Raw genomic sequence first — 12,500 nt, forward strand, 5'->3', positions numbered from 1 at the left:
GGGCGGCATCAGCCCAGGGCGGCATCAGCCCAGGGCGGCATCAGCCCAGGGCGGCATCAGCCCAGGACGGCATCAGCCCGGGGCGGCATCAGCCCGGGGCGGCATCAGCCCGGGACGGCATCAGCCCGGGGCGGCATCAGCCCGGGGCGGCATCAGCCCGGGGCGGCATCAGCCCGGGGCGGCATCAGCCCGGGACGGCATCAGCCCGGGACGGCATCAGCCCAGGACGGCATCAGCCCAGGGCGGCATCAGCCCAGGGCGGCATCAGCCCAGGGCGGCATCAGCCCAGGACGGCATCAGCCCAGGACGGCATCAGCCCAGGACGGCATCAGCCCAGGACGGCATCAGCCCAGGACGGCATCAGCCCAGGGCAGCAGCCCAGGACGGCATCAGCCCAGGGCGGCATCAGCCCAGGGCGGCATCAGCCCAGGGCGGCATCAGCCCAGGACGGCATCAGCCCAGGGCAGCAGCCCAGGACGGCATCTTGCCGGGGACGGCATGGGCGGCCGCAACAAAAAATTAAATACAAATATTTGGAATGGTGACATTTGTGTGATCGGTTTTCTATCGCTCGTTTGCACGTCACGTCAATGATATCATGTCACCGTGTGGGACTGTGGGACTGTGGGACTGTAGGACTGTGGGACTGTGGGACTGTAGGACTGTGGGACTGTGGGACTGTGGGACTGTTAAACTTGTTGGAGTCGGCGCCCTGATTCTAGTTTGTGAGCTAGGCAGGCTACTGCCTGGGAAGGTCTCCCGCTCAGAAGTACGAGACGGGGAGGGGGCTGTCTGGGGGATGTCTGATGTGTTATTAATAGGGTGTAATAATTAAATTCTCTTTTTTATTTGAATTTATATGCTACAACTTGTTTCTATTGGTCTTTGGTACTTCTTTTTCATATTTATGAGTCTTATGTTTGTGTTGTTCCATATGTCTGAATAAAAATTACAGTTAGTACAGAATGGTAGGGTTTTGTTGGGGGGGGGGTTCGCCCAGCGAGCCATACAGTGCCATGCGGAAGTATTCACCCCCTTGGCATTTTTCCTAATTTGTTGCCTTACAACCTGGAATTTAAATAGATTTTGGGGGATTTGTATCATTTAATTTACACAACATGCCTACCACTTTGAAGATGCAAAATAAAAAATGTTGTGAGACAAACAAGAAATAAGACAAAAAAACGGAAAACTTGACCGTGCATAACTATTCACCCCCCCAAACTCAATACTTTGTAGAGACACCTTTTGCAGCAATTACAGCTGCAAGTCTCTTGGGGTATGTCTCTATAAGCTTGGCACATCTAGCCACTGTGATTTTTGCCCATTCTTCAAGGCAAAACTGCTCCAGCTCCTTCAAGTTGAATGGGTTCCTGCTGGTGTACAGCATTATTTAAGTCATACCACAGATTATCAATTGGAATGAGGTCTGGGCTTTGACTAGGCCATTCAAAGACATTTAAATGTTTCCCCTTAAACCATTCGAGTGCAGTATGCTTAGGGTCATTGTCCTGCTGGAAGGTGAACCTCCGTCCCAGTCTCAAATCTCTGGAAGACTGAAACAGGTTTCCCTCAAGAATTTCATTTCCCTGTATTTAGTGCCAACCATCGTTCCTTTCAATTCTGCCCAGTTTCCCAGTTCCTGCCGATGATGAGAGGTGTTGGGTTTGTGCCAGACATAGTGTTTTTCTTGATGGCCAAAAAGCTACATTTTAGTCTCAACTGACCAGAGTACCTTCTTCCATTTGTTTGGGGAGTCTCCCACATGCCCTTTGGCGAACACCAAACATGTTTGCTTATTATTTTCTTTAAGCAATGGCTTTTTTCTGGCCACTCTTCTGTAAAGCCCAGCTCTGATGAGTGTACGGCTTAAAGTGGTCCTATGGACAGATACTCCAATTTCCGCTGTGGAGCTTTGCAGCTCCTTCAGGGTTATCTTTGGTCTCTTTGTTGCCTCTCTGATTAATGCCCTCCTTGCCTGGTTCGTGAGTTTAGGTGGGTGGCCCTCTCTTGGCAGGTTTGTTGTGGTGCCATTTTCTTTCAATGTTTTAATACTGGATTTAATGGTGCTCTGTGGGATGTTCAAAGTTTTGGATATTTTTTTTATAACCCAACCCTGATCTGTACTTCTCCACAACTTTGTCCCTTACCTGTTTGAAGCTCCTTGGTCTTCATGGTGCCACTTGCTTGATGGTGCCCCTTGTTTAGTGGTGTTGCAGACTCTGGGGCCTTTCAGAAGCTGTGTATATATACTGAGATCATGTGACAGATCATATGACACTTAGATTGCGCACAGGTGGACTTTATTTAATTAATTATATGACTGAAGGTAATTGGTTGCACCAGATCTTATTTAGGGGCTTCATAGCAAAGGGGGTGAATACATATGCACACACCACATTTACGTTTTGTTTTTGTATAATTCTTTGAAATATGTGATTTTATTTCATTTCACTTCATCAATTTGGACTATCAATTTGGACTATTTTTTATTTGGATTTCCATTACATGAAATCCAAATAAAAATCTATTTAAATTACAGGTTGTAATGCAACAAAATAGGAAAAACGCCAAGGGGGTGAATACTTCCGCAAGGCACCGTACAAGCTAGACGCACGACCCCACCCCACACCACGCTGCACGACCCCACCCCACACCACGCTGCACGACCCCACCCCACACCACGCTGCACGACCCCACCCCACACCACGCTGCACGACCCCACCCCACACCACGCTGCACGACCCCACCCCACACCACGCTGCACAACCCCACCCCACACCACGCTGCACGACCCCACCCCACACCACGCTGCACGACCCCACCCCACACCACGCTGCACGACCCCACACCACACCACGCTGCACGACCCCACCCCACACCACGCTGCACGACCCCACCCCACACCACGCTGCACGACCCCACCCCACACCACGCTGCACGACCCCACCCCACACCACGCTGCACGACCCCACCCCACACCACGCTGCACGACCCCACCCCACACCACGCTGCACGAACCCACCCCACACCACGCTGCACGACCCCACCCCACACCACGCTGCACGACCCCACCCCACACCACGCTGCACGACCCCACCCCACACCACGCTGCACGACCCCACCCCACACCACGCTGCACGACCCCACCCCACACCACGCTGCACGACCCCACCCCACACCACGCTGCACGACCCCACCCCACACCACGCTGCACGACCCCACCCCACACCACGCTGCACGACCCCACCCCACACCAAATCTGATGACACAACTTTAAAATGTAAATTTGTACATTAACAAATAACCTTGAATTCCTTGCATTCAAATCTTTTATCAAAATGAAAAACATTGAAAACATTTAGTCAAATGAAAGTGGCAACCCTACTGCAGTTACCTGGGATTGTGACCCGACTTTGACTTACACAGATCTAGATGATTGAGGGGGCTGGTGATGACCATCCCTTCTTTCTGGGTCAAGGAGACTTGCAACTGAAAAAAGATTGTTTTGCAGAGCAGTGCAGTAAGCTGTGTGGAGAATGAGAGGAAAGGCTTGTTGTCAGGGTGGACCTCATTCATGCAGTGAATATGCCACTTACTGTTGCAGAGGCTTTTATCCAAAGTACAGTACAGTGCAGTACAGTAGAGTAGAGTACAGTACAATACAGTAGAGTACAGCAGAGTAGAGTACAGTACAGTACAGTAGTATACAGTACAGTACAGTACATTAGTGTACAGTACAGTAGAGTAGAGTACAGTAGAGTAGAGCACAGTGGATTACAGTACAGCACTGTACAATAGAGTACCGTAGAGTACAGTACAGTGCAGTACATTTAAGTTGAGTCGAGTACAGTGTAGTAGAGTGCAGTAGAGTACAGCAGAGTAGAGTACAGTAGAGTACAGTAAAGCACAGAACAGTTGAGTACAGTACAGTCGAGTAGAGCACATTCGAGTAGAGTACAGTACAGTAGAGTAGAGTACAGTAGAGTACGGGATAGTATAGTACAGTATAGTAGAGTACAATACAGTACAGTAGAGTAAAGCACTGTACAGTTGAGTAGAGCACAGTACAGTTGAGTAGAGTGCAGTGCAGTTGAGTAGAGTACAGTACAGTACAGTCGAGTGGAGTAGAGTAGAGTAGAGTATAGTAGAGTACATCACAGTAGAGTACTTTACAGTAGAGTTCAGTAGAGTACAGTACAGTAGAGTAGAGTATATTAGAGTACAGTAGAGTAAAGTAGAGTACAGTAGAGTCGAGTAGATTAGAGTAAATTACAGTAGAGTAGAGTAATGTACAGTACAATACAATACTGCGGAGTACGGTACAATAGAGTACACTAGAGTGCAGTAGAGTACAGTAGAGTATAGTACAATAGATTACAGTGGAGTAGAGTACAGTCGAGTAGAGCACAGTGGAGTACAGTAGAGAATAGTATAGTACAGTACAGTAGAGTTGAGTAGAGTGCAGTACAGTTGAGTGCAGTACAGTAGAGAAGAGTAAAGTACAGTTGAGTAGAGCACAGTACGGTTGAGTAGAGTACAGTGCGCTCTTGTAGAGTACAGTACAGTCGATTGGAGTGCAGTACAGTAGAGTGCAGTACAGTACAGTAGAATACAGTACAGTAGAGAAGAGTTAAGAACAGTACAGTAGAGTAGGGTACAGTAGAGTATGGGATAGTAGAGTACAGTACAGTCATGTTCAGTAGAGTGCAGTACAGTAGAGTGCAGTACAGTAGAGTAGAGTACAATACAAAATAGTACAGTAGAGTGCAGTAGAGTACAGTACAGTTGAGTAGAGTACAGTACAGTCGAGTGGAGTAGAGTACAGTATAGTAGAGTACATCACAGTAGAGTTGAGTACAGTACAGTAGAGGTCAGTAGAGTGCAGAACAGTAGAGTACAGTAGAATACAGTAGAGTAGAGTACAGTATATTAGAGTACAGTAGAGAATAGTTAAGTACAGTACAGTAGAGCACAGTATAGTTGAGTAGAGCACAGTACAGTTGAGTAGAGTACAGTACAGTCGAGCAGAGTAGAGTACAGTATAGTAGATTACAGTACAGTCAAGTAGAGTTGAGTAGAGAATAGTAGAGTACAGTAGAGTAAAGTACAGTAGAGCACAGTGGAGTAGATTACAGTACAGTCAAGTAGAGTTGAGTAGAGTATAGTAGAGTAGAGTACAGTAGAGTAAAGTACAGTAGAGCACAGTGGAGTAGATTAGAGTAAAGTACAGTAGAGTATAACATTTTACTATACCGATCAGTAGACCCATCATCGAACATTTTACTATACTGATCAGTAGACCCATCATCGAACATTTTACTATACTGATCAGTAGACCCATCATCGAACATTTTACTATACTGATCAGTAGACCCATCATCAACCATTTGACTTATTTCTGCCACCACTGCTTTGGCCAACACATCCTTAACTGAGCTTAATTTGGTTTGAAAAGTAACATAGTTAGTCATATTCTCTTGAAACAACATTTTATAGAGAGTGTAAAGTAGAGTAGAGTACAGTAGAGTGGAGTACAGTACAGTACAATAGAGTACCGTAGAGTGCAGTAGAGTACAGTAGAGTACAGGACAGTGGCGTACTATAGAGGATACAGTACAGTACAGTACAATACAATAGAGTACAGTAGAGTACAGTACAGGACAGTACAATACAATAGAGTACAGTAGAGTACAGTACATTAGAGTACAGTACAGTACAGTACAATAGAGTACAGTAGAGTATGGTAGAGGACAGTACAGTTGAGTAAAGTACAGTACATTAGAGTACAGTACAGCACATTACAGTACAGTAGAGTAGAGTACTCTGGAGCAGGTATTCCCAAACTGGGCTACCCACAAAGCCGTAGGGCTACATCAAATAATAATTAATATGATTCACATTTAAATAACAACACAATGTCAAATACAGGTGGCCTAGTCAAATAATTAACATCCAATCACATCAACAGTTACTCTCTCGCAGAAACGGTCCGTATGTAGCTGTTGCTCATGTTGGTATCTGTACTGATGGCGCAAAACCCATGACAGGGAGCAAGGCCCCTAAACTCTTGTTTATTTTCTGCACTATGCAACGATATTGGCAGCGACCATGTAACACTTTTACAACATACAGCTGGTTATCAAGGGGCAAAATATTGACAAAAAAAATGTTTAATTGAGAGATGAGCTTAAAGTTTTCTTTACTGACCGTAATTTTCACTTGTCTGACCGTTTGTATGATGATGAGATTTTTACAGGACTGGCCCATCTGGGGGATGTTTTTTCTCACCTGAATTATCTGAATCTAGGATTACAGGGACGCTCCGCATCTATATTCAATGTGCGGACAAAATTGAGGCTATGGGTATTGTAGCCTAGTGGTTAGCGTGTTGAACTAGTAACCGGAAGGTTGCAAGTTCAAACCCCCAAGACGACAAGGTACAAATCTGTTGTTCTGCCCCTGAACAGGCAGTTAACCCACTGTTCCTAGGCTGTCATTGAAAATAACTGACTTGCCTAGTTAAATAAAGGTTAAAAAAAAGAAGAAAAAAAAGAAAGAAGTTGGAGCTCTTCTCTGTCTGCATTAACAAGGACAACACACAGGTCTTTCCATCATTGTATGATTGTTTGTGTGCAAATGAACTCAACCTTACTGACAATGTCAAATGTGACATAGCGAAGCTCCTGAGTGAGTTGGGTGAGCAATTAGGCACTTTCCTGAAATGGATGAGACAAACAACTGGATTCATTATCCCTTTCATGCCCTACCTCCAGTCCACTTACCCATATCTGAACAGGAGAGCCTCATCGAAATTGCAACAAGCTGTTCTGTGAAAATTGAATTGCCAGATTTCTGGATTGAGCTGAGCTCAGAGTATCCTGCCTTGGCAAATTGCGCTGTTAAGACACTGACGCCCTTTGCAACCACATACCTACGTGAAAGTGGATTCTCGGCCCTCACTAGCATGACAACTAAATACAGGCACAGGCTGTGATTTAAGACTGAGACTGAGACTGATTTAAGACTGAGACTCTCTCCAATACAACCCAACATTGCAGTTATTTCACACCCTTCTCATTAACCTGTGGTGAGTTATTCACAGTTTTCGATTAACAAATACGTTTTTATATGTAAGATGGTTAAATAAAGAGCTAAATGATTGATTAGTATTATTATTTGTGCCCTTGTCCAATAATAGCTCTTTGTCACTTCCCACTTGCCAGTTGTGACAACAACTCACTCTCCTTCTTATGTTTAATAAATGTATTGTATAGTGTGTGTGTGGCAGGCTTACAATGATGGCAAAAAAACAACATTTGAGAGTGTGCTGACCCTGGTGCTAGAGGGGGTACGCAGCTGGATGTTGAATGTTTGAAGAGGTACGGGACTATAAAAAGTTTGGGAACCACTGCTCTAGAGTACAATAGATTACAGTACAGTAGAGTGCAGTAGATTAGAGTACAATACAGTAGAGTAAAGTGTAGAGTAGAGTACAGTACAGTAGAGTAGAGTACATTAGAGTAGAATACAATAGTAGAGTACAGTACAATAGAGTACAGGAGAGTAGAGTAGAGTACAGTACAGTACAATAGAGTACAGGAGAGTAGCGTACAATACAGTACAGTACTGTAGAGTAGAGTATAGTAAAGTACAGTAGAGTAGACTAAAGTAGAGCACAGTACAGTAGAGGATAGTAGTGTAGAGTAAATTAGAGTAGACTACAGTAGAGCACAGTAGACTACAGTAGAGCACAGTAGAGTATAGAAGAGTACAGTAGAGTAGAGTATCAATTTTTTGCACACTACATGTGTGTGTGGTCCCTCGAGGAGACAATTGGCCTTTTCTAAATACCAGAGGGCTTTTTCCTTGAATGCTGACATTACATTTGTCATTGTCTTTGATTTGGGTATATAGGGTTCCTTCCATCTATGGAAAGGTTAGACAATACAACAGTTCTGTGTCCCACATCAAAGTGATTTGGCCTCGTCGAGTGTGTTTTGTTCCTACTATGGTTTGTGTGATGACTTCTATGTGCTGACGTCAGAGCAGCAAGTTCTTGGCACATAGTGTGTGTGTAGTGCTGTGAAACAGATGGCTATATACTGGTGATGTTGCCATGCTGGAGAAGGGTGGAGGACATTCATTCAATTGTTTAATTTTTGTATCATTAGCATATTCCCCTGGCAAGACTGCAAGGAGTGTCATTCGAAGTTTAAACAGATGTGAGATCTTAATTTGATCACTCTTTGGTTGCTAAGAATTTAGGAAATGAAAACTTGAGTTTTTAAAAGGCTCCTAAAGTTTGTAATTTCCACTTTGAAATTTCAGACTTGATTTTCCCTAACAAAAATCTATCATCCCCTACAACAATGTCCATTAGTTATAATCCACATAATAATTCACATTTCCTGTTGCTGCAGGATTATTTTATTGCTGTAGCAACTGGCTCAAATTAAGATCCTGCATCTGTATGATACTGATTCAGCTGTCCTGGCCCCTATAGTGATGGCTGGGCATAGTAAGGTGGTGGAAGTCTTTGAGCAAGAAGCTGTGATGATGTTACTGTGATGTTTTTGTGTCCTGGAGCGCACGCTCATCTCTCCTCCCTAAGCTATGACATGAGTGCACGCAACACAGAGACTATATTCATTAACTTTACTTCTGATACTCTCTGCAATATTCTTTGTTTGGGACAAAGAGGATCTCATAGTTTATATTGGTCCTGTCTTGCTGACCACTTTTTGAGGCCCTTGCCACTTGGCAAGCACTTTACTTGTCCCAGAATGTTAGAGTAGTAACACCCGGACTTCAGTTCTCTTTCTCTTGCGGTTTTGTCACACCATAGCTTCAGCTTTTGTTGTGACGCTTGAAGATGCTGTCTTGCTACATCCCTCAGACTCTACGACGTCTGTCTCTTCGATGTAGGCAAACAAAAACCTTTTGTCTCAGTCCCTGACAGATTTATGTAAAACCGTTCCAAACGTATTTTTTAGGATGCCATTGAAACGCTCTAAAGGACCACCCATTTAAGGGTGGTAAAGAGTAGTCCTAACAGTGATGTTACTACAAAGCTACTGTGTCTCTCTCCACAGTGATGGCTGGGCAGACAGAGATGAGGTGGTTGAGGGCTATGAACAGGAGGCTGTGGGCGGGATCACTGTGAAGCTGCAGTCGGAGGAGGTGACGTCTTTTGATGATTACTTCCTGAAGCTCCGCCTCCACACCAACACCAGGAACCCGTGGTTCCCTGAGTTTTGGCAGTACAGGTTCCAGTGCCGCATCCCAGGGCACCCGCTGGAGAACATGAACTACATGAAAAACTGCTCAGGTAGATATGATAGAGTATAATAATGGTTTCTTCAGAAGGGTTTGATGACTTACATTGTAAACTAACATGGTATACTTGATGTTGTCTCAACTAATAACTGCATTAAGATTTTTAGATTTGATATAATTTTGGTATTTTTGTTTCAAAAGTCTAGAAGCTTCATGAAACTCGAACGATATATATTTCTTCTATTATGAGTAGTTTAGGGTGAACGTTTCTGTGCATCTACTGGAGCTAAACAATAATACTATGTTTTTTTTTTTCTGAAACATTCTCCTGGCCAACCAAAGATGATCTAGGTAAATTGAATTATCATGGCACATTTGATCTCACAATTATTATTTTTTATAATCAAGATGAATTTGATTAGCTAAAGCTATATTGATCACTTGAAACAATGCTCAGAAAGCATGTTTTCAAAATGTTTTTGTTGTTGTCGCGCTCTTATATTCCTTTTGAGCTAGCTGTACGTTTACTTTTTTTAACCCAAGCTTGTCGAGTCGGGGACAATAGCTTAGCAAATCTAGTCATGAGTTCTGAAGAAATGACTTCTTTTTGTTGACAAAAACCATGTATTGAAGGTAAACGTATATATACACTGCATGCAACAGTATAGAAAAACATGTTTGAATATTTAGCATGGATATATATTTCTCTTTTACATGTCCTGTTCCCTTGGTCAATCTGCTGTTGATATTTTTTTACAATCTATATCCATCTTGTTTTGACAAGAAAGACTCCTCTTTACACCTCATTTCACAAATCAAGCCCTACGTTTTTCTACTTCCTATGTATGAGAGGGATATTGATCATGTGTGATAATCAGAGACAGAGTTATAGTTTGCTGTTGAGTCACATCTATTGTTTCTTTGCATAGAGCTCCAAGATGGTGAGTGTGTATTTTATCTGAATGATCTCGTAAAGCACGTCACTCTGGCAATATACATAGAGGTCCACTGATATTGTGATTTATCAAGAGACAACTCTAGGATTTGTTTGATGGGAAGTCATTGCCCTTTGTGGTTTAGACGGTTTTTCCTAGGCTGCATGGAGACGAAATCAGAGTCATAGCAACCCTGAAATTCAACCCTACCGATGTATATCTGTTGACCTCTACTATATAAGGCTATTGGGGTGGTTTTATGCATTGCAGTGAGATCACAACAACTGGTTTTGAGATTGCTGTATAAAACATAGCCCAATAACATTTGAAAGCATTCGATGAGATGCCAGCTGGCTGGTCTGCCTTGTAGAACCACATGCTGCATGATCCTATATGGACCTCGGCCCAATACGTTAAGACACCGTGGTGTTAGAATGGACGCCAGTGTGTACACACAGTACACACACTTAAGTAGTAGGTCTCATGACATTACAAGATTTATCAGTAAGATGAGATGAGGACAAAGAAAGATGTTAAATTGTTCAGTTGGTAGAGCATGAGGCTTGTAACGCCAAGATAGGAGGGTCGTTTCCCGGGACAACCCATACGTTAAATGTATGCATGCATGACCGTCAGTTGCTTTGGATAAAAGCGTCTGTTAAATGGCATATATTGTTATTAGTATTATCTTATATTAAACGAAACATGGTCAACAGCTGATATATGAAATAGTAGTGATTATCTGTATGCATGTCTACTTTATCAAGAGTGAAAAGTTAGTGAAGTAAGTAAGGCTCAAACTCAAGGACTCATTCTAAGTGGGGCACCACCAGGTACACCTTGTCTGAATATAACTCCCACTCTGCCTGCCACTATCCACTACAACCCTATCCAATCTATCGTTGGTGTATTTGTTAGTACTTGTATCACTCAGTGAGCTGATTGATTTTTAAAAAAGAACACAAGCACGACTACAAACAAACACATCTGAAAACCGGAGCAATCACTGCATAACTGTTGGATTTACAAATTGAAATGAACACAATTGTTTATTTGATGCTTAATGTTGATCACTTTCTGTACCGGAGACTGTTATTAACATTGAGATATTGTAGTATAAGATCACCAACAGTATGTGCTACTTATACTGCTTCTAGCTTGCTTAACGCTTGCTAATCTATTAGGGTGGTCCTGGACCTATTATATATTGTTCTATTCAAATAGTGTACCTTTTGTAAATCATCAAAATGTTACCCTGCAGTCTCCATCTTTTAACATATGGCATAATACGATGTAATTCACAAGCCCTGTATTTCTGGCAAATGAAGGAGACAAATGGATCGAGGGAGGAAGGAATACATTAGAATAATAGATTTTCTTCCTCTGTCAATTAATCATAATATCCCCATTATTTATACCTAATGGGCGACTTCCAAATACAACACTTTTGGTGGCTCCATGGTAACAGGAATGCTTTGATGCTATTATATAATGCCTGCCCTTTGATGCCCTAACCACAGAACAGAACAGCACAGAACAGCACAGCACAGCACAGAACAGCACAGAACAGCACAGAACAGCACAGCACAGAACAGCACAGCACAGAACAGCACAGCACAGCACAGCACAGGAACAGCACAGAACAGCACAGAACAGAAAAGAACAGCACAGAACAGAACAGCACAGAACAGAACAGCACAGAACAGAACAGAATAGCAAAGCACAGAACAGAACAGCACAGCACAGAACAGCACAGAACAGAACAGCACAGAACAGAACAGCACAGAACAGAACAGAACAGCAAAGCACAGAACAGAACAGCACAGCGCAGAACAGCACAGCACAGTACAGAACACAACAGCAGAGAACAGAACACAACAGCACAGCACAGAACAGAACAGCACAGAACAGAACAGCAAAGCACAGAACAGAACAGCGCAGCACAGAACAGCACAGAACAGCACAGAACAGAACAGAACAGCACAGAACAGAACAGCACAGAACAGAACAGAACAGCACAGCGCAGAACAGCACAGAACAGAACAGAACAGCAAAGCACAGAACAGAACAGCACAGAGCAGAACAGCACAGAACACAACAGCACAGCACAGAACAGAACAGAACAGCACAGAACAGCAAAGCACAGAACAGAACAGCGCAGCACAGCACAGAACAGCACAGAACAGAACAGCACAGAACAGAACAGAACAGAACAGCGCAGCACAGCGCAGAACAGAGCAACGCAGAGCAGAGCAGAGCAGCGCAGTGCAGCACAAAAGAGAACAG

The 12,500-nt window shown here is 43.5% G+C and overlaps 1 protein-coding gene across 3 annotated transcripts in view; it reads left to right on the top strand.

Annotated features, from left to right (window-relative positions):
- The window catches only part of LOC118368065 (metabotropic glutamate receptor 1-like), a 38,402-nt gene that overhangs the window by 16,118 nt on the left and 9,784 nt on the right, over positions 1-12,500 (top strand). For all 3 annotated transcript variants that reach the window (XM_035751798.2, XM_052496548.1, XM_052496547.1), the window contains exon 4: positions 9,096-9,331. In XM_035751798.2, the coding sequence (XP_035607691.1) occupies positions 9,096-9,331 (236 nt within the window). The remainder of the gene's footprint in view (positions 1-9,095; positions 9,332-12,500) is intronic.

Source organism: Oncorhynchus keta, chromosome 35 (genome assembly GCF_023373465.1).
Source record: "Oncorhynchus keta strain PuntledgeMale-10-30-2019 chromosome 35, Oket_V2, whole genome shotgun sequence".
In the NCBI taxonomy this organism is placed as follows: domain Eukaryota; kingdom Metazoa; phylum Chordata; class Actinopteri; order Salmoniformes; family Salmonidae; genus Oncorhynchus; species Oncorhynchus keta.